The 23,407-nt window shown below is 45.7% G+C and overlaps 1 protein-coding gene across 1 annotated transcript in view; it reads right to left on the reverse strand.

Moving 5' to 3' along the window:
• Window positions 1–351: 351 nt before the first annotated feature.
• LOC148522272 (olfactory receptor 5V1-like) overlaps window positions 352–23,407 on the reverse strand; it is a 28,930-nt gene continuing 5,874 nt past the window's right edge. The window contains exon 3 of the mRNA XM_088474148.1: window positions 352–455. Within this exon, the coding sequence (XP_088330274.1) occupies window positions 352–455 (104 nt within the window). The remainder of the gene's footprint in view (window positions 456–23,407) is intronic.

Genomic DNA, 23,407 nt, shown 5'->3' on the forward strand with positions numbered 1-23,407 from the left:
TGAGTAAAGGTCACTAGGGGTTTCTGGATCTGTCATTCACCTACATACATGGAGTACATATATGAATGGTGTACAGGGGTCAATTTTTAAGAGTATGTAGTCATAATCCTGGTTGTTGGGATGCTGGGGCACAGAATGTCGACTCCAGTCAGAATCCTGTAACCACATGTCGACCACTGGCATCCTGACGGTGGGGTTAGGGTTAGGCACTAGGGAGAGGGTTAGGGTTAGGCACTGGGGAGGGGGGGGGGTTAGGATACATACCGACAGGTGTCATATTTTAATCCTGTCGGGTTGCCGACGTCTGGATTCTGATCGCCGGGATCCCGAACACCAACATCCAGTACCCAACTAATGTTTAAGCTTTGCCTCCAGCTCCACTTTGTCTAGGAAAGGGATTACATCAGAGCAATATCTTGTCTTGTGCACCATAATGATGATGTAGGCTTTGGCCACTGGAACCCAGAAGAACCCAATAAAAGGTTAATGATGAAACTACGATAATTAATTGACCTCAAATGCAAGAACAAGATTTTGCATAGAAAGTTCTTGCAGGCACAAACCATCTTGATCCATCACATGTTATGTCTCTCTAAGCGTAAGGAGGCGTAAGCTCCAAATATCTCCAAATCTACATATGTTGGATGGGTAAGAGTTGTCTATACACATGTGATGTATAAAAATGCTTCGTTTTCACCAATAAAATGATCTTCCGCCCAACTCTGCATCAGAACCTTAGTATTTAACAAACTCTAAAACTGCAACCGATTTTGGGGTCTATTTACTAAGCCTTGGATAGAGATAAAGTGTACGGAGATAAAGTACCAGCCAATCAGCTCCTAAATGTAATTTTTTTTACACTGTGACATGGCAGTTAGGAGCTGATTGGCTGGTACTTTATCTTTGTTCACGTTATCTCCATCCAAAGCTTAATAAATAGACCCCATAAGAGTTAGCTAGTTACTTTGGACTAGATTTATCAAACATTAACTGTCAGTTATCAATGGACTGTTGTGAAAAATGGGGTGTGGCCATGCCATCATGGGGGTGTGGCTGCGCTGCCTCGGTAGGCCCAGACTCCAGCCCATGTGCCCAGACAGGCCCATGGACTTTTTACCCCCCCTTTCCCGGTGTGTTTTTTTTTTTTGTACTTTGTTGGTATGTCACCTCTATTGATTAATGCAATGCACAGCAGTGAGCAATCCCAGCAGTACAAAGCATAATCCAAGCAGTGCAGTGACATCCAGTGACGGGTACAGGAGTACGGATAAGGCAAATAGCTGTAGCCAGAGTCAGCAGTCAGTGGTGAGGGGAAGGCACAACAGCTCTCAATGGGATATAGTCAGGAAGAAGCCGATGATCTAAATGCCAGCTGGCTTCCCGACTGTGTAATCCCGGCAAGGTACTATTTCCAGGCGTCGAAATCCCGACGCCTGTCATTAGACCTACGCCGGCAGCCAGACACCCAGCATCCCGATTGAAGGTAAGCTGGGCGCGGACAGCTGCCGGGGGGGGAGTTAGGTTAGGGGGAACAGGGTTAGGCACCCCAGAAGGGGGGGGTTAGGGTTAGGCACCCCTGGGGGGAGGTTAGGTTTAGGCACATAGAGGGGGGTCAGGGTTAGGCACCCCTAAAGGAGGGTTAGGGTAGGGAATTAGGTTAGCGATCAGGATCTTCACCCCTGCCAGGCTTACGCTGTCGGATTTGAACTACTGGCCATGCAGCCAGCGGTAATACCTTCTACACCCCTCTCAATGATCCTGTGCCATCGTATGGATGAACAGGCAGTGTCAGAGTCGACTATTGGGATGAGGCTGCAAAGTGCAAGGGGAAAAACATGAGGGAAGAGGGCTCAGCCCAAGAGTTTACATTCTACAGTTAGAGGTAAACAGTCAGAGGGTGATCTGGGATGGAGACAATGAACATCTGCCTAGAGGGCTGTAATAAGCAGTAATGGGGGTATATAGAGTTACAGCTTCAATACGACCTCATTGTCTTTCTCAAGGACATAGGTGTGCGCAGAACAAAGCACAGGGGTTTTGCCCTCTGCCAGGTCATGGACTACTCACCTGGGCGGCCAGGTGACTCCAGGTGAAATTCATCGCCAACTTGTCATCGTATCACAGAAAGAGGATTGTGTTTAATCCACTCAGTGGTATCATGAAGGGGGTGCGGGCCGTACCCAGGTATCACCCTCGGAGGGGGTGACACCAAAACGCCGACTCCTCTGCAGTGACGGGAGCTGGGTGCTGCAGTGTGGCATTCTCCTGCAGCAATCGGCTCTTGTCATAGAAGAGGAGCCAACAGTGCTGACTCCGTCCCCGGGGAGCATGGATAGTCAGAGTATGCATTGGGTGTCACCAGATCTGGTGGTGCCTCTGGGTGCACTGCCTTTGATAACGGCAGGACATACTTTCAAGATGAGCAGCGACTATCTTACACAGAATTAAATACGTCTTTGATTTTAGGACTTGTCTATGCTCTGTACTCTTGATTACATCTGGATAAAGGGCAGAGATCTTGGTGCCTCCTTTTATAGATTCATCAAACTTAAAAGTGCAAATCCAATCAGGAATTTCCCAAACAGAAAGCTGTGAGTTGCTGTAATTAGTTACATCCTGAAGTGAGCCAGCTCTGATCCCTGAATGCTTTCACTGCTGTTACTGTTTATGTAGCACTTATTACAGGAAAATGTAGTAACCACTACTAGTGCTGCGGTCGGCTTTCATGTTCTCTGACTATTTATAGACCCGTCACAATGATTGTAAATACCTTTATCATATTTTACACATTATAAATCTAATGAACACCTAGGGGGTCTATTTATTAGTGGTTCTCAAATTCCGGAAATAAGTATATATACATTCACGATTACTGCATGCATTTATAGAGAAATCCCTGTTATTACTCAGCTCCTAGCAGGGTCGGACTGGCCCACAGGGGTACAGGGAAAATCCCTGGTGGGCCCCACCCTCTCCTCTAGGGATAGTGTTCCAGACTGTACACTGAATTGTACATGATTCCTTTATTAGAGGGGCAGATACCTTGTGAAGCAGGACCACTGATAAACATCGGTTCTTGGTTTGCTTCTATAGAAGCTACATCAATATTTGCCTAATGGTTAGCCAAGCAACTGTGGTGTCTGGCCACACCCCCTCTGGTGGATAACCACACCCCTTAAGCATGGGGCCTTATTACTGTATTACCCTGGTGGGCCCTTTATGCCCCAGTCCGACACTGGCTCCCAGCGATACTGGCCCAGAGCTGCCTCTGTACATGCACAATGGCATTGAAAGCTTAGCTTTGGGCTTTCATATTGGCTAGTTTCAAAAATAAAATAAAAATAATAAAGTATAAACACATTATTTAAACAAAGTAACTAAATAATAATTTTAAACATTGGTATATTTAAAAAAAAAATTGTTGTAAGAATAAAGCTTCTTCAGATGCTTTTATTCCATGAACGCATCTTGAGATATTAACGGAACAGGAGGTAAAAGTAATGTTAAATGGGCTTCCCCTTACACTCTTTAGATGCACAGTATATGGCAATGTCATACAAGCCCTAACGGTGGCAAAAACCCCTATTGTCAGTAACACGTTTTTCGCTGTTACTAAATAGACCCTGTTGACACAAACAGTTCTAAGTATTTTCATTTGTACTAAAGAGTCTATTTATCAATGGAAGAAGAGCCCTAGATCATACTTGCCTACCCTCCCAATTCTGCTGGGAGCCTCCTGAAAATCGGGCACCGCTCCCGGCCCCTGGAAAGTCAGGGAAGCCGACCCATCCGGTCCCCCTAGCGGTTACACTAGAAACTCCTGCAGCAGGGGAGGGGGGGCGGTGACGCGCTTTGCGCTGTATCGCATCATTGTGGCCCCACCCCCTGCTTTACAATTCTGTTAAGTTTGGCATTGTGCAAAGAGGGGACGTTGCTATGATGACACAATCGTGCTGTCACGCCCATGCTCTGCCCCCATTGGAGCATCATCGCCGCATCATGACCCCTTTCAGATGTAACACGCCCCCCGCTGTGGAAGCCTGACAGCTCCCTCCCGGAAGTAGGGATCTGAAAGTAGGCAAGTATACCCTAAATCCAGCGAAAGCAGAAGTTTTCACTGGAGATAAGGCCTCTAGGCCTGGCCAACTGATTGTGATGTCAGCGATGTTGATTGCAGGCGCTGAAGTGACTTTGTCAAAATCAGTCATATGGCGAAACGCGTCTATTTCAGGACTGTACTTGTGTCATGTGTGTAGAATTCTGTAGATCTGGCCTGCGACCCTTGGGTCATACTGAAGTACAGGTGAGACGTGGAGGTTGTATGTAACTCTTGATCATGAGTCAGACAGGTAGTACGGTACACTAGTGACAGGAATTGGAACCAGACTGGAGTGATGCTGGGATATGGGCCTGGAACCGAGGGGGATTGACCTATACCCTCCTGGGTGGCCCTTAGCCCACTGACCAGAAAAGCCAGTAGAGATAAGGACACACTCCAGTGACAAAGGTGACCTCCCAGGAACTCGGGCCAACATAGTACCGGCAGAATGGAATCAGAACATTATGTACAGTATGCAGAGCCAAGCTTGGGGAAGCTAGAAATCTGGCTCTGCAGTGACACAAAACCTGAAACCCAGTCAGGAACTCAAGCACTGAGCCTGGATAAGAAACACCCCAGCATGAATACTGTATTCTGCACACTGACCACAGCCCTGGAACCTGCACACCTTCCTCAGCGCCAGCCCCAGACAGCAACACACTGCACAGGGAAACCAGTATTCAGTCAGCACAATAATGTAACCGCTAACCGGAGAGCTGAGTGTAACACCGGAGTACTGAGTAAGGCTTGCACGTAATGTCCCACTAGTACAGCAGCTGGGTGAATTAGCACGGAGGCAAATTATGTAGTACACTGAGAAGAATCTAGTTCACAGGAACAATGGAAACAGCAGTACTGAGACATGGGAGTGTATTTATTAAAGGTCGATGTTTGGTCGATTTTCTAATTCAGGGTCTAAATCAGGGGAGGGCAATAAGCGCCCCTCCAGCTGTTGTTGAACTACAAATCCCTGCATGCCTTGCAACTGTTTTAACATGGCCAAATAACAAATCTGTGGCAGGGCATGCTGGGATGTGTAGTTCTACAACAGCTGGGGTTCTGCTTATTGCCCACCCCAAGTCTAATACATTTACTAACATGACTTTTGACAATTTTTTTTTAAACAATGTCAAAAACCATCTGTTAGTATATGTGTGATTTAGGGGTATATTTACTGAAAATCGATTTTGGGTACATTTTTGGCCGATGTTTGGTCGATTTTGTGTTTCAGGGTCTAAAACACACATTAGATAACCGGGGTTTGCATAGAACAGAGGGCCTGATTCAGACCCGCTCGCAAGCGCTATGCGCTCGCAAGCGGGTCGATGGTGGCCCAGTGCGCATGTGCACGACGGAGCCGGTTCTGTCGTGCGCATGCGCGAGACCCGGATAGCAACAGGCAAACTGTCGCTCCGGGTCTTGTACCAAAGGGGGCGTGCTGTCGATGTTGAGTGACAGCACTCCCCCTTTGGTGGGCGTGCCGGGGGAGTGGCTGCCCAAACCGAGGCGTTCCCATGTGAACGCCTCCATTTGGGGCTGGCCCCACTGACATCATGAGTGAGAGCCGAAATCTCTCTGGGGCTTGCGGCAACGAGACCCTACCACAAGGGTCTCGTCGCAAGCCTGATGGTTGCGATGGTCTTGACCATCGCGACCATCTTCCTGGCCACTCTCTATAGCTGTGGGTGGTCAGCCACAGCTATGCGAGCGGCCAGGAGGCCGTTCTAAAAAACAAGAAGGCCGGCCCTGATTCAGAGCGAGCGCTCTGTTAGAGCGTCCGGCTCTGAATCAGGCCCAGAGGGCATATAAACCTCTAGACAGGGAATGATGGGGTTAATAAAGTGAAAGGAGTGGTAATTTAGGATTGGCAGTTGTTAAAGTCACAGGGATATGTTGTTTGTTGTTAAGGGGCAGTGGTTACTGGGCTTGTCAGTAATAGCTGTAGGATATTCTGCCTCTTTGATTCTGATCTCCCACCCTCCCTTCCCTATTGTGTCTGCTTTATTTCATAGTGGGAAAGACCGGCAGTCTATAAAGCATCCATATTGCTGCAGTAGGAGTGATGCACTCCCTTCAATCCACTGGTTAGGCTGGTTTCACCCTACTGGGGTCAGTGGTGCCTCTCATCTGGGTGGGCCAAAATGGTGCATCGGTATGGGTGTGTTATGATTCCTGGGTGTGTTATGATTCGATGGTAAATGTAAAGGCAAGTGATGACAGCCTTGAGGGCTGGAATGTATTGTACTAGTTGTGCCGAGGGCAAGAGGTGTGATGCAGCCTGTGGGCTGTAGGAGCAGCCTTGGGGGCTGGTAGTGGCCTTTCTAGTCGTGGCCAAGGGACTGATGGTGTGAAGCAGCCTTTGGGCTGTTGGAGCAGCCTTGAGGGCTGATTGTGACCTGGAGCCCCAGGACCGTTGCAGCCTTTGGACTGATGATACTCAAGCGAGGTATGCAACAGAAGGTGGGGCTGTTACTAGTGCCGCCGGGATGACACTGGTGATGGTGTGCTAATTTGCGCACCTGGAACGCAGAATGGGTACCAGTGTTGCCGGGATGACACTGGCGATGGTGTGCGAGGTTGCGCACCTGGAACGCAGAGCTGCTACCAGTGCCACCAGGATGACAGTGGCAACCGGATGATGACAGACGCTTCTGGGATAGGAAGCGCTCCGTGCTGCTCAGATGGTACAAGCAGCACGTGTGGATGGGATGCGGGTGGAGCCGCCTGGATGGAGTAAACGGCACACACGAAACACAGCTAGACTGCCTCAGAAACTCGACTGACAAGCAGGAGAGGAACCGGAAGTACGAAAAAACTTCTATCACCGACATGGAGTGATGGACTGGCTGGAATTTAACAGGAACAAGGCCCAACAAGAGCAAGTCTCCCTTAATGATAGACCAGTGTGCAGCTGTGCACAGACAGGGGAATTAAGAAGCATGCACCTGACACTGCACACAGACAGGCAGTAATTAGTGCAGTGCTTTAGGATGGAAGCTGCAGATCCTGACAGGGTGTTGGATACCGTCTTACTTGCTATAAAGGGAGAGTGCCCCTTGCAAGTATTTTATATCTCACTTACCATTAATTAGGATATCGTCCCTGGTAAGTGGGGGACATCTTTTGCCTAAGTCAAGTGGGTGCCGGTGATTGGCCGTTCTTTCCTCTGCCACCATACTCATTATTGTAAATAAATAAAGCTGACCTATTATTTTTGAACCACATTAACTTGGTCTGTGTCTTTATTTTGAGCAAATATGGTTTTAAAGAACTTATGGTTACATCCATCATCTGACGATAGAGAGTTTATACTTTGAGATGTTTTTTGACATTGTTTAAAAAAAAAGATGTAAAAAATCATGTTAGTAAATGTCGACCAAAAATCGACTTTTAGTAAATACACCCCCAGGTGCAGGTTTAAATAGGGAGTGATTCAGCAGATTTGTGAGAACTTGCAACTCGCCACCAAGGACTCATATTGCCTTGTGCAGAGAACCATCATCTTGTCTGGCTCAGTTATACAACTTCCAAATAAAGGTACTGGATCAGAAGTGTTCAGATTTTTAATTTTTTTTGGAATATTTACATAACATAATGAGATGTCTTGGATGTATATATGGGATGTCAGCACTCATGATTCTGGCGGTGTGAATACTGACTGGATTGGAATACCTACACCTGCCGGTAAGTACCTTACCCTTACATTTAACCTCCCCCCCCCCCCCGCAGCCTAAACCATAACCTTAACCCCAATACTTACCGTCGGGATTCCGGGGACCGGGATTCTGACTGGTGTCAGGTTTCCAATGCCGGCATCCTGACCGCCGGGATGTCGACTACATCCTGATACATGGAGGCAATCTCCATTCACAGCCTGAAGTTGGCTGAACGATGGTCTGGTGGATCGGACAGGTTTGGAATCCAGGCTGTGCATTAACCATTCTCAGGCCATGACCTATCATCGTTCAGCACCATACACTGAAAGATAAGCGTTCATTACCATTCACTGTCATTGAGTTGGCTGGTTTACGCGGTTATCACATAATGTATGGCCAGCTCAAATGTCCCCTCCATATAGAAACTTGATCAGTGCTGTTCTTGTATAGCTAAACAATTGTATCTGTTTTTAATTAATTTTATCTTTAGTAAATTGAACACAGATTGGATTCTACTCTTTAACATCGGCGTTACCCATTTCCCTGGATTTGTATCAACAATTTATTTTGGTAAAACATGTAAAGTAGATTTAAAAAGATAGTTTAAGAACTTTCAAAATCTTATTCCTCACCGTACCCTCCAGGACCTTCTGTAATAATTGCCGACGTATGCCGATCTCCAGGGGTTGGTTGGTTGATCTCCCTGCACAGAGAGCAAAGTCGCTCTCACGTAAATTGTGTGATAATCACTTTTCCATCTCAAGGGCAGACAGTGGAGCAAAATGTTGAATCATAGCTCCCTGGACACCTTATTATTTATTCTGTCTTCATTTCAACCAAGATATTAATAATATAGAAAAAAAAACAAAATACACCTCTACACAGCTGTTTTAATGCAATTTATTATAATTTTTGTTCTATTTTTTTTTCTACAATACATGTATATTTATGACCTTTTTTGTACATATTCTGCATTGCTATACATTAAGGTGTAATCGTTAAATACAAATTAATTTTAAGGCAAACAAGAGTCATTCGGCAATTACCATCAAAGAAATAAAAAGACTAGAAACCAGGATCAGCGTATAAAAAATAATCGCATCCAGCAGCGGCTCTTATCCTCTCACCTGAGGGGGCTGCCGCTGTGGCTGGTCTGGACTGGTGTTCCCGGCGCCTGCGCAATAGATCCGGCACATGCGCAGTGGTGACGCCGCGCATACGCATGACACCGGCTTCTGGGGGCTGCATTGACTGCAGCCCCGAGAAGCTGTGTAGGGCTGCCCGAAAGGCAGAGCAGCGGCTTCCACTGGAGGCCGCTCTCTACTAATCGCAGCCCGGACTGGCAGCTCCAGGGGGAGGAGACACTTCCCCCCCTGGAGCTGCCTGTCCAGTGCGTGACTGGCAGGTGGTGCTTCCAGTGGGAAGCCACCTCCAGTCACAGTGTAGCCAGTGCAGTCACAGACTGCAACTGGCTCACTGAGGTGGTGGATTTTCCTGGGGGGGCTGCAGCCCCGTCCGCCCCTAGGTAAAATCCCATAAAGTGGAGAGAGACCAAGTACCAACCAATCAGCTTCTACCTATCACTTATCTAGCGCAGTCTATAAAATGAGTTTGAAGCTGATTGGTTGCTATGGGCAACTTCTCCACTTTATCTCTCTCCAAGGTTTGATACATCTCGCCCTGGGCAAGCAATTTATTTTTAAAAAACTTTTATATTTGTACCTTTTGGAGCTGATGTGATTTCAGTAAAATCCCATGTAAACTGCCTACTGAACCAAACGGGGTTAGGTCTCAAAGAGTCGGATTAATAGCAGGGCAGCCGGGGCAGTCGCCCAGGGACCCACACACACTGCCCCCCCCCCACACATAGCTACATCACTAGTGTGGGGGGCCACTGTAGCATATGTTTAAGCTTTTGGGATGCTGATAGTTGGTGGAGTTGAGCGAAGCTTTCAAATTGGGTAGCATCCGGGAAGCCGACGGATGTAATCCTGACCGCCGGCTTCCCGACTGTCTAATCCTGGCAGGGGTCTAATGACAGACGTTGAAATCCCGGCACCTGTCTTTAGATCTACGCTGGGAGCCCGACACCTGGCTTACTGATCGAAGGTGCACCGAGCGCGGTCAGCCGCGGGGGGGTTAGGTTTAGGGCTCCCGGGGGAGGACTTGGGGTCAGGCACCCCCCCCAAGGGACTTAGGTTTAGGTGGCGGGGAAGGGGGGAGTTAGGTTTAAGCACTTAAAAGGGGGATTAGGGTTAGGCACTTGGGGGGGAGGTTAGGGTTAGGCACCCCTAAGGGAGGGTTAGAGTTAAGGGGTAGAATAGGGTTAGGAAATACTTACGTTGGACGATTGGGATTTTCACCCCTGCCGGGCAGCCGCTGTGAATCATACTGATTCCTTTCAAATCCTGTTAAGCCGCATGATATGCTGATCCATTGGTTAAAACATAATTTCTTATTTTTAATTACTGTCCAGGTTTCTCGAAATCCAGAACAAGGAAAGCTGGAAAATAGTTTTCCAACTTTGTTGTCCTGTCTAAAATTGCTTCAAATTCTATTGAGTATATTGATGGTATTAAAACTATTCTACATCCTTTGATCTTGCGTTCACTCCTGACCCTCATACAGATTGGAGCGTAGGATGAGTTTCAATGTCAGGGGCTGATCCAGCGCAATGCCAATAGTTTTGCAGATTGAGCCATTGTTCGCTATTGCGCATGTGCGAACGCCCCTCTGCGCACGTGCAGGAGGTTGGGATATATCCATTTTTGCCTCCATACCGGAATTTGTAATCGCCGGTATGCAGGGATACTTATCCTTTTAGGACACCTTTTCCGATAAGAGCTCCTCCGGCTGTGAGAAGACTTCCGGATCTATGACACATGATTCCTATTGCGCATATGCGTCCATCCGCAAGCCATGGGGGACACCATTGCATCATTAGGATTGGTGTCACCCGGTGCGCCTCCTCGCCGGGTTGCCCCATCTTTGGACTCCTTGCGCACACCTGTAAAAGGGGACAAGGCCTCATGCCCGTGGAGCCATGCCCTCTGTTGTATGACATTTTGGGGGAGTTACTGCGTGTCTCGCCCATTTGCCCAACACAATGGGAGCTTCTTGACAACCCCCAGACTTGGTTTTTGGGAGGTTTTAACACATTTTTACATTAATACATTCCACCCACAGAGACATTTGTGGTCCTATGACATTACTCACACCAGGAGGCAGCTGATACATAGGGACTTCTACAGATGACTTTTCAAGACCTACAGTAACTTCTCTAATGAATAACAAAGGTGAAGTAGTGGGAACAGAACAGGACTATGGGGAGATGGATCAAACCTGCTAGGGAGCAGAGCAGTCGGCCATCGCAACCAATCAGCTTCTACCTCTCATTTTATAGACCGTACTAGGTAAATGCTATTTAGAAGAGTTGATACAGTTCCCCCTATATACTGTAACAATGACAAGTAAACAAATATTGGTGCGGTCCACTCACTTTTCGTTGTGATAATGGACGTGCATTATTTATAGGACATAAAATGGACAACCCGCCAATAGACCGTTCCATGTTAATCAGAGTAAAATATGGTGGACCCCTGACTGAAAGGATCATCTCACAAATACTTGGGTGAAATAGCAATGGCAGCTGCTTAGGTGCAAAGCTGAACGCTGGCATTGGTGAGGAACCTATAGTATAGCCAGGGCCATTAAAAGCCTGCCTCGGCCCATTACTGACAAGGGGCATGTGGGAGGCGTAGCCACGTCCCCTTAGATAAAAAAAAACAAAAAACCTATGACTCTGCGTGCTGGGGAGGGGGCGCTGTGAGCCCTTCAGCCCAGCACAAATCCAGGGAGGCGGCATGATCAGTGTGATGGCTCCCTACACGGACAGAGGAGAGGAGACTGCTGTGGCTTAGTGACAGCAGCAGTCTCCCAGTACAGTCAAGCACACAGCAGCGTGTGCTGGGCTGCTGACAGGTAAGAAGGAGGGGGTGCGGCATTGCACCCGGGACCTCCCCCAACAAGCCCAGGTAATTAGTACCCGTTTCCCCTTCCCACTTGGTGCCCCTGAGTATTTAGCGCAGGTGAGTTTTTGATTATAAAGCATTTTTTATATATTCCTGAAGAGAAACACAACAAGCTACAAAAATGAGCTGTGGAAGGAATTCTCGTTTGGTACAGTGAGAGTTCCAAAGGATACAGAACTCTAGACCCAAGAACTGACATGGTGACTTTCAGTAACAGGGCAACTTATTTTTCTTAGAAACCTTATGTAGTTTAGTTATAGAGAAAATCCAAAACTAATCAGATCACCAATACATCTTATGAACAAACTCAGGGCGTGATTCACAACGGATCGCTATTCTGCTAATATGCACGCAGCGCAGGTGCTAATATCAGCGGTGATATGTCAATGTCTGCATTGACGTCCACTTCCCCTTACTCACATCCGTATACTTGGGCAACATAGCGAAACAATCGGTAACTTTGAGTAACATTGGATCCCAATGCACTGGCACACCTACTTTCATCCTACCCCGTCACCACCCACAAATAGCGCTTCCTGTTAATCACTCTGCCATGGGTCTGCGTAGTCACTGCGATTGTAATTTCGATTGCAGTGGCCGGCAACAATCATCCAATTGCGTGCTTATAAGCAACTGCGATCCTTGCTGAATCAGGCCCTCAGTTCAGTGTAGGATCGGGAACTATTGATGAGAGTACACAGTCAAGAACAGAGGACAAATTAGGCCATATAACATCCTGGGAAGACATTCCTCATCTATCCGAAAGGAAGCCACCAGGGACAAAGGGACAGAGCGGAAATAAAGTCCATATACGACAACTAAATCTGGAACTCTCTCCTATCTGCTGGGCTCCTTTGGACTTTGCTGCAGTACCATGTCCCACCTGTGGTGCTGCTCTCCTCTGGACTTTGCTGCAGTACCACTGTCCCACCAGTGGTGCTGCTCTCCCTAAACTGGGTTTATTACCTGTTCCACCTGTTATGAGTTCCACCTGTTTGCATAGTATTCAGACCTGCTCCTCTGCCTTTCCCATGGAAAGATCATCTCGTTACAGTCTGTGCTTCGAACCTGCATCGTGTTACCCTCTTGGAATTCATGTGTGTGATCTGTGATTACTCACCTGCTCAATCCCTGAGGCTTATTGTGAGTTTCCAGTTCTCCTCACTTTGACCTATTTGATTATTTTCCTGGTTATTCCTCGTGGCTAATACAGTACATGTGCTCTAGTGTACCAGATATTGGCCTGTTTGACCACCTGTTTCTGAACCTGTGCCTTCACCAGTGAGTTACCTACAGCACTTGCAAAATGCTCACAACCTCCATATGTGTCCTCATGCATGTAACCTCCCAAATGCCAGCAGGGAGAAAGGCCACAGGCTGCAAATAGACATTAAGGGGTATATTTACTAAAGTGAAAGTTTTTAGAAGTGGAGATGTTTTCCCATAGCAACCAATCAGATTCTAGCTATTTTTTTATGCAATTTAAAGTTTTTAGTAAGATCACCAAAATCGTTAACAAGGTATGAAATACCGACCTGGTACAAACCTTTTTTTTTTTTCAATAACCTCTAAATATATATATAAAATAAATTAGACATATCGCAGAGCGCAAAATATATAAAACCATAGACATCAAGAGCTCAAAACAATTAGTAAAAAAAAAAAAAGTAGAAAAGAAGAAATGGGGAAAAGGAGAAAAATAGGGGTGTCACCCGAGGAAAAAGTTCAAACAAAATAGAAAACCAAAAAATTTACTTAGCATCCACCCTGAACAATACTTAGATAGGAGGGAAACTCTTTAAACAAAAGCCAAGGGGTCCAGATTGCGCTACACTCGTTAAATTTAGTAATGCCAGACATCATGAGATCATCCATAATCATGTAGAACTCCAGGCTAGAGAACCATTTAGTTATAGTGGGGGAGATTTCCAATAAACTAGGATCACAGCGTTGGTGGCACTATTTGAATGTTTCAGAAGTGATTTTCTGTAGGACGATACTGGTTCAGTGATCAAATTGAGGAGCCAACTCCGAACTAACTCCCTGAACCAGGTTCTCCCTAGATATGGAAATCACTAAATTCCAAAAGTGCTGTACAGCTACGCAGTCCCATCAAATATGAAGTGGGGATCCTACAGCTGAGGCACATCGCCAACAAGAGGCAGGAACCCCTGGGAACATTTTAGCAAAGATTCTATTATCTATTATCTTCTAGAAGGTGCTAGGTGAATGTTAAGTAGAATCTGATTGGTTGCTATTGGCAACATCTCCACTTAGTGAATATACCCCTTAAGGTTACTTGCATTACTGATGATAAAGTTGATCAGTATAATTCCTCACTACTGGACAAGGGATATTCACAAAAGCATGGAGAGAATTATAGGCAGTTGATGGTTTGCAGCCCCGATGATAATGAAATGATTGAAGTGGTTGTCACCATGGCTCTCGTCTTTCCGATGTGTGCTCTCCTGATGTGTAGCTATGTATCACATCGCAAGGAGAGTCAGCGCTCCTTTGTGAATGCATATAACCGAATCGGTGAAAATGTAACCATTCCATACCACCCATCTGAAGGCCAACCTTACTCCAGGAGTCTAGCGCTCTACGGTTGGGTAGCCTATATGTGGATTCTAGTGGACTGCTTTTTATTTGTGCATCACTTTTCTCCAGCCATTTGGCACAAAAAGCTATCTATATTTGTATGTTCACCAGCGGTGCCTCTGGTGTATTGGATACCAAGCTATACTTTGCAAGATCCAATCATTTACCCCACAATACTCCGCTCAACAGCGTGGTGAGCTGTGATATCAGCCGGATGCCACCTTCATTTTCTACACGTCGGAGCTTACAGCAGCTGGAGCGGCACAGCTCTGAGATACACTTCAGTGTGGGACACCAACATAGCAGCCGGACTTTGCTCTTTTCTACACGTTGGAGCTATCAGCTGTTGGAGAGGCTATTTGGGACATACAGTAGAGCGGTACACTGCACCTGGTATCGCACTTTGTCCCTACTCATACGCCGGTGCTGGTGAGTGCCGCAGCGGTGCTGCATTTGGATACCAGAGTCCTCTCTGTGTGGGTGGGCATACCGCTGGCACGGTAACCCACAGGACATTAACCTCGTTATTGGGGTCCGCACTGGTGACTATAATAGCTACTTTACTCAATTCAAATCATTTTTACCCCCAATAAGAGGGGATCAAATACCATTCGATTACTGTATTTGCTAATGTTTCTAACCATTGGTTTGGGATGTTTCTTCCAGTGTACCTCTAATTAATAATTATATACCAATGAGTACACTTTAAATGAAGTTTATGTGATGCATTTTATGTGATGTTATATTATGTTTTTTTACTGAACTGCAGTTCTAATTACATGTTTGAATAAATTCATATAATTAATTACACCTGTACATTTGTGTATAGACGACTGCGCAGACATCTTTTTCCCTTTTATCTATATTATTGAGGGTTACTGGCAGAATACCCTCTGGTGTCAGCAACAACTGTCTATACGTAACAGTAGTTGAGCGGATCTAGCGCACCCACTTCTTCTTTTATGGTTTTAGTAGTGCAGTTTCGACAAACTCCTGCAACCAATGTGCAATCACAAGTGCTAAGATTAATAGTAAAACCACAGCGTGGACTACTTGTCCCTTATCCTGTAGTGTTAGTCATATGTGGTTAGTTATATTTTCTGGTACATACAGTATCACTCCGTCAGGGCAGCCACCCCCCCAGCCCGCCCACCAAAGGGGGCGTGCTGTCACTCAACATCGACAGCACGCCCCCTTTGGTGCGAGACCCAGAGCGCCGGTTTGCCCGTCGCTATCCGGGTCCCACGCATGCGCACGACGGAGCCGGCTCCGTTGTGCGCATGTGCTCTGGACCACCATCGACCCGGTTGCGAGCACTCAGCGCTTGCGACCGGGTCTGAATCAGGCTCTAGGTGTTATCATAGATTCACTCATGTCCAACTTAGCATGTGACTCCAAAGCTAACGCTGACCGATCTTCAACCCTAGTGGCCGATTGGTAGGCTATACACACTTACGAATCGGCCGCTCTGTGTGTCTGGGCTGACATCACAACTGGACGCTTATTTAAATTTGTCCGTATAGGCGGTCCCTGCAGCCAGTGTACGGGCAGTCGGCGAGTAGCTCGTACACAAAGCCAGATACACCGATATATATTTTGTTATCAGCTATGATGCAGGGCCGACCTGTTATGTCTATGAACGACGTCGTTCATAGACATATCGGGTGTGCACACCCGCCGATGTACTCGCGATATATCTTTTGTCGATCGAACAATATATCGACAAGTGTGTACCCAGCATAACTTGTTCTGGGTGACTAGTGACTCATTAAAACAATGTTATTGACCCTTCTGTATGAGCTAAAATTGTTCAGCCAGAAATGATCGATACACTAACATTGATTTAAGCAGTGGCTTTCAACTCCAGTCCTTAACTACATGTCATGTTTTCTGGATTCCTTGAATTTTGCTTAGGTGAGCTTGTCTATTTTGCTGGGTCAATAATTATCCCACCTGCTTTCATAGACAGAAATCCTGAAAACATGACCTGTTGGAAAAACTTGAGGGTTGAGAACCACTGGTTTAGAGCTCAGACACGGGTACTAAAAAACAGAAGGATATCCAAGTGTCATAGCACATAAGAAAATACTGTATCATTTGAAACTTGGCGATATTAAATACACATTGCAAAATTTGGAGGAGGGCCCTTTGCTGCATTCTGCTTTGCATGGTCTGCCCAGCTTGTTTGGAGTTTTAGCCCTGATGCACCAGACCAGCGCAGGCTCAGAGGGGGCCCAGCAGGGTTGTTCTGAGCATCTGTGGCATTGTGGCCCATACTCTGGCAGTGGCAATAGCTCTGCCACCGTATGTGGTGATTAATATTCGTGCATTTAAAAGTGGCAGTCAGTGACTCTACACTTTCTCTTCCCAGCACAGAACCTTTTGCTGCACAAACCTACTAATAAAACATAAACATATACTAGGTCACCTACACTGTTATATGTACAATTATTAACTACAGTAAATTACACATAAACCTTCATTAAAACACATTTGTGCATTTAGCGTATCCCAGCATATATGTAACTATGGGGGCCAAACAGGGGCGTATCTATAATGGGTGCAGGATGCGGGGAACACTGGCCCCTGGTTCCAGGGGGGCCCCGCACCGCACACCCTGCACCCATAGAAATGCTTACCTCTCCATAGTCCCAAGTCGGTGCGGAGGTCTGGCGCTGTAAAAATGACTGGAAAATGGCCGCCGCAGCCATTTTCCTGTCGTATGCGCAGTACAGGGAAAATGGCCACCGCGGTCATTTTCCCGGTGACCGGCGCATCCTCTATAGACTCTGGGCGCACTCTAGTGCCCAGAGTCTATAACTCCAGAGCTGGCCGTGCACAGCTCAGTGCGCTGCCTGTCACCGGACAGAGGAGGGGGCCCGTGTCGGAGACTGCACACGGCCCCCCCCTCTCTAGAAACGCCCCTGGGGCCAAATGTAATAGGGCGAGAGTTTAGAAAATGTGAGAGTTTAGCAGTAATCTTTACATTGGTTGAGTTTCATCTTCAAAATGGGAAACCATCTGGATGAGAGTTTAAATCGTGAGAGTTTTTTGAGTTTAAAAACATGCGAGTTTGCAGGTTCTCGGACTCTGTTACATTGACCGAGTTTAAAAAAGAGTTTGCTGCTAATCTCTATAATTTTCTAAACTCTCGCCCTATTACATGTGCCCCTGGATCTCCAATATGAATGTGTAGACTGATTTAGCCAAACTGATATTGGCTGTAAATAAAACTGTAAATGCTATTTCCAGAATACGATTCAGTTATGCTCATGTTATTGGGAAATGTCGCCATCTAGTGGCAAATCAGAAGAATGAGATACTTAAAACCATTCAATCATTCTGTAAAGACTCATTATACTGTATACACATCAAACATTTAAAGTGTATAGCTTATTGCTCAGCCCATTATTATGCAGCTTATTGTATACCAGCATACCTTCCAACATTGGGGTGGATGGTTTCGGGATAAATGGTCACGGTCTCATGATGTTTGAGGAGGTGCACATTCTGTACTACTGGCATGAATACAAATAGATATCCACTAATATGTAATGGTGGTGATAGAACTAAACACAATAATGTATCGCTTATGGAATGTGATAGAATTATATGCTGTAAAAAAGTAAAATGCTAGAAAACAGAACGGTGCTTGTATGAAACCAGTGATTGTGCGTGTAGCATTAGAAGATATTGACTGCACTTAGCTGGATAGAGGATAGTTCCCAACAGCCTCAATCAAGGGGTATTCCAAAGAATCTTTGAAGGTGTATGATATGATATATGGAAAAAGGGCCGTGTCACCAACCGTGACACCAACTTGTCTACCGAACAATGGCCCTCATTCAGAGCCGTACGCTCTGAGCAGAGCGCACGCTCTGAATGAGGGCCGGGCTCCATGAAAATGGAGCGTCCTCCTGGACGCTCGTATAGCTGTGGGTCACCACCCACAGGCTATACGAGCGTGCATTGTGATGGCCGCGATGGTCGAGACCATCGCGACCATCGAAATTGTGAGCCAGAGCCTGCGGTTGAGGTTTTCAACAGCAAGCTCCGGAGTGATTTTGGCTCTATCAGAGCCAAAACCACTCCCACTGACATCACTAGTGATGTCAGTGGGCCGGCTTTTGATGGGAGGCGTTCCCGTGGGAACGCCCCCATCAGGGAGGCACGCCCCCGGCATGCCCACCAAAGGGGGCGTGCTGTCAATCAACATTGACAGCATGCCCCCTTTGATCGGACACAACGAGCAAAGGACTTTCCTTCGCTCGTCGCGTCTGGCGCATGCGCACGACGGAGCTCCCTCCGTCGTGCGCATGCTCAGTCCATAACATCGACCCACTTGCGAGCGGACAGCCGCTCGCGAGTGGGTCTGAATCAGGCCCAATATCTTTTTGGGGCTTGGTTTCTTTCTTTCCTGAGCCACTGAGGGCACTGGGCCCTATAGTAATTGTAGCAGGCCCTTAATAGGTCACCATTAGGCCTGAGCCACTGATGGCGCTAGGACCTACAGTAACTGTAGCAGGCTCTTGATAGCTGGGCACTACAGCTGTGCCACTGAGGGTTCTAGGCCCTTTGGTAAATGTATTGGGTCCTTGCTATGCAGGCCCTATGCACTGAGGGCACTAGGCCTAATTGTAGCAAGCCCTTAAAAGGTGAGCACTAGGCCTGAGCCACTGATGGTGCTAAGCCCTATAGTAACTGTAGCAGGCTCTTGTTAGTGGGCACTAGTTCCGAGCCACTGAGGGCACTAGGCCCTACAGTAATTATAGCAGCCCCTTGATAGGCAGGTAATAGGCCCTATAGTAATTGTAGCAGGCCCTTGATAGGTGGGCACTAAGCCCTAAAATAATTGTAGCAGGCTTTTGTTAGGCAGGCACTAGGCCAAAGCAGCTGACACCATTAGGCCCCTAAAATAATTGTAACAAGTTCTTAATAGGAGGACCCTAGGCCCTATTTGTACTTGTGTCCTTGATAGGCAGGCACTAAGCCTTAGACACGGAAGGCACTAGGCACTTTAATAATTGTAGAAGGCTCTTGATAGGCAGGCACTAAGCAAGAGCCACTAAGGGCGCTAGGCCCTAAAATAGGTGTAACGGGACCTTGATAGGTGGGCCTAAGGCACTGAAGATGTTAGGTCCTATAGTAATTGTAGCAGGCCCTTGATAGGCAGGCACTAGGATAAAGCCAATGAGGGCACTAGGCCCTATAGTAATTGTAGCAGGCCCTTGATAGGCAGGCACTAGGACCAAGCCAATGAGGGTGCTAGGCCCTATAGTAATTGTAGCAGGCTCTTGATAGGCGGGCACTAGGCCTGAGCCACTGTGGACATTATGCTTTAATTGGTGTGTAAGCCCATTGATAGGCTTCATTGAAGGTAGACTGTGGTAAGGTACCTACTTGTGTTTATTACATTTTGTGACTGTATTGTTGGGGAATATAGTAATAGTGTTTTGTCTATAAATTAGTGCTCTACACCCAGCCTGCAGTCGTCATTGTTGTTATATCTGGTCAGTCAGGGTTATAAGGTCCTGATACCTGCTCTGTTGTGGGTGTGACAAGCATAGAGAAACCTCAGTGTTGTACAGCAGTGTGATTTAATTGTAGGTACTGTGATCGTGACTGCATCCATCAAGGTAGAGTAGTTAGTTGCATTCTGGTGCTTGGCATAGGGGTGTAGCTACTGTAAGTCTGAGGCCAAGAGTTCCAATGATCACCTTACACTGAAGCCAGTGGAGGTCATCCAGACTTTGCTCATCTGCCGTCCTTTGCAGGGTCCAAAGGTCGGGATTTTCACTCCTGCACCGTCAGCTTCCAACCCATATACCATGACCATCATTCATCGGCAGCCAAAAGGTGAGAACAGATGGAGCAAAGTAAGTGGGTGACTACACCTGCATGGCAGCAGGCTTTTATCACCACCCAGGCACCTCTCACAGTTGGAGGATGCATCTTGTGATTTTTAGCACTGTGTATGCTCTACAGCCAATCATACATATATATGGGTAATCCTGAGTCATACGCATCTTTGTTTGCAACACCACTTGCAGCTGAACGGTGTAACTGCGTGTCATCTAGGCTAAGCTTACTGAGGGAGTGTTGAGGGCATGTGCTTGGAATTGTGGGCTATGCGGAGTTGTGTGTACGCAAACATCCATCTGATTTCAGGCACAGAAACAGACAAAATCTTAGGTGCACAACTCCAAATTACTGATAATATATAAATGCAATATAATTTTGCAATCAGTAAAGGTTTTTAGCATAATCATGGCCAAGGTTATGGGCCTACCCACCATATCCAGGTAACCTCTAACCTAGGGTAGGTCCCTAACATACTAGGGTTCAAATCCAGAGCATAGGACACCCCTAAATCAGCGCAGCCTAGCCACCCCAGGGCATTGCAATAGTGAGAAAAGTGAAGTAAAAAAAAGTAAGAGCAGCTATGGCTACAATAATTTCGCATTCATATTCTACTGTCTAATCTTAAATAATTATAAGAGATTTTATATAAATTCCAGATCTATATTATCATTCAAACCTTGTGGCTTAAGGGACTGCATTTTCAGAATCCATGCAGCCTCTTGTCTGCAAAGGACTCTGGACCTCATTCAGAGTCGGTAGTTGTGGCCGCACGGTCGTACGCCACCGATGTTCGCTGAACTGCGCATGCGTAAAGTTCGCAATGCGCGTGCGCAAACTGGCTGCTATGATCAGAAATTTCTCTCTCCTTGAACACAGCCAGGTCGTTAGTTTGAGTGACAGAATGAGGCGTTTGTGGGTGGTAACAGGGGAAGGTGCTTGAAAACGGGGGAGTGGAGATCCGAACACAGGCGTGCCTAATTATGCGAATGGCGTTTTATGGGAGTGCATAATTAACAAAGTAGTATCATGGCACACATGACATGGGTGGTTTGTACACTGACCTGATCATAGTGCTTAAGAGAGGGTATGGTCAACCTTAAGTTCTACGACCAGTTCCGATGGTTCCCGATGCTCGCGATTAATCCTTATATGCACGGAGATGACGTGTAATGCGTACGAGAAGGGGGCATATTTTTTGTCTTACGGCCGCTTCCTCCCCTTGGTCGGCCAGCTAACGATCCGATCTTAAGGACACAACATGCGAGTGCATCATTTGCATATCTGGCCCCTTTTCCCGTACGACCGTGCGGCCGCAACGACTGACTCTGAATGAGGTCCTCTGAACTGATCTCCACCTCTACAGATCCTGGGTATCACTACCAAACCAACTAGTTTTAAACCTGTTGGATTGCCTTGATGTGACTCCTGAAAATGTATGGGAACGCTATGTTTTTCAGAAATGATTTATAAAGTTTCTTCTATACTCCATAAATCTGGATTTTAGAGTACGTGTAGTATGTCCAATATAATATAGCCCACAAGGGCATATCGGTAAATATACAACATATTGAGGTTTGTTTTCAATAGAAAATTTGGTTTTAGAGATTGCTGAGTATACTCTTTTTTTAGTATTATTAAAAACAAACAAACACGTAGTACATTTATTAGAGTTGCATCTATAAAATCCCGTGGTAGGAAGACCTAACCATGTATATTTATTTTCGAGCTTGTTCTTATTTAATGTGTTTTTTAAAGAAACTCGGGGCAAGGAAATTTGATTTTTTTGAGCGTTTGAAGACAATAGTAGGTCTCCTATCTAGATTCTTCTTTAAGATAGAGTCTACAAAGAGAGCTCTATAGTTCTTTTTTTATTTTTTATTTTACCAGCTGCCACATTAAATTTTGACACAAAGGATAAGCCTATTAAAAAATAAAAAATTAAAAAATAAATAAATATATATATATATATATATATTTTATTCATTAAGTATTGAGTGATTTATCTATTTTTCAATGTTTGCTTATTATCTCAGACTTATTTAAAGCTAAAGAATATTCGACAGCTTGATCAAGAATATGTTGCAGATAGTTACATTCTTTAAAGGACTCTACTAAAGTTGCATCTTGACTCTGAAATGTGTCGATATTCGTACAATTTCTTCTAATTCGATGTAGTTGGCTCTTAGGAAATTGAAAAAGTCACTTTTTATTATGATTACTAGAGTATGGTATAAATGTGCAAACATCAACTGTTTTTTTGTATGTTGAAGTTACTGTCTTTACCTCTACCACCTCCACCGTAATGTCTAAATAATTAATTTGTGAGGGATCATGAGTGCAAGTGATGGATAAACCATAACTGTTGTTGTTAATATATTCAACAACTTTTGTGACAGAATTAGGGTCCCCTTTCCAAATAATGAACAAGTCATCGATAGAGTGGCAATAGATGACTAGATTCAAAGCGAAGGCGCCATCCCCGATCATAGCCTATTCAAAGCGGCCCATGTAGATGTTTATAAAACTCGGTGCAAATCTGGTCCCCATCACTGTACCGACGACCTGTAAATAGTGATCGTGATCAAAAAGAAAATTGTGCTGTAAAGTAAACATAATAGAATCCAAAATAAATTTCTGTTTCCTCTCTGAGATCCCTTCATCATAAGTAAGACTAATAACCAATTGATTCCACACCTTTTTCTTGGGGGATATTGGTATATAGCGATTGAACGTCACAGGTGACGAATAGATAGTCTTCTTCCCATTCAATACCTTCTACCAAATTTATAAATTTGGTTGTATCTTTGATGTGGGATCTCGGAGAGGAAACGTGGGGTTGTAAATCAAACAAAAAATGACAGATTCGAAGTAAGACCCTCAATACCCGAAATAATAGGATGCCCCAGGGGATTGTGCAGTGATTTGTGTATTTTGGGGAGGTAATAATATATGGGTATGATTAGGTGGAGGGGGTAGAGGAAATCCATCTCTTCTTTACTCAAGACACCGTCATTTAAGGCTTTCTGCAATAGTTTTAAATTCTAATTGAAATTTAAATGTGGGGTTGAATGATAATTTTTGATAGAAGAAAGGATCTTCTAACTGACGTTTTGCCTCTTTTTTTTTATTTTTTTTATATATAATCTTCCGTATCTTGT

Source organism: Taudactylus pleione, unplaced genomic scaffold, assembly GCF_031769625.1.
Source record: "Taudactylus pleione unplaced genomic scaffold, aTauple2 ptg000148l, whole genome shotgun sequence".
Classification (NCBI taxonomy): Eukaryota; Metazoa; Chordata; class Amphibia; order Anura; family Myobatrachidae; genus Taudactylus; species Taudactylus pleione.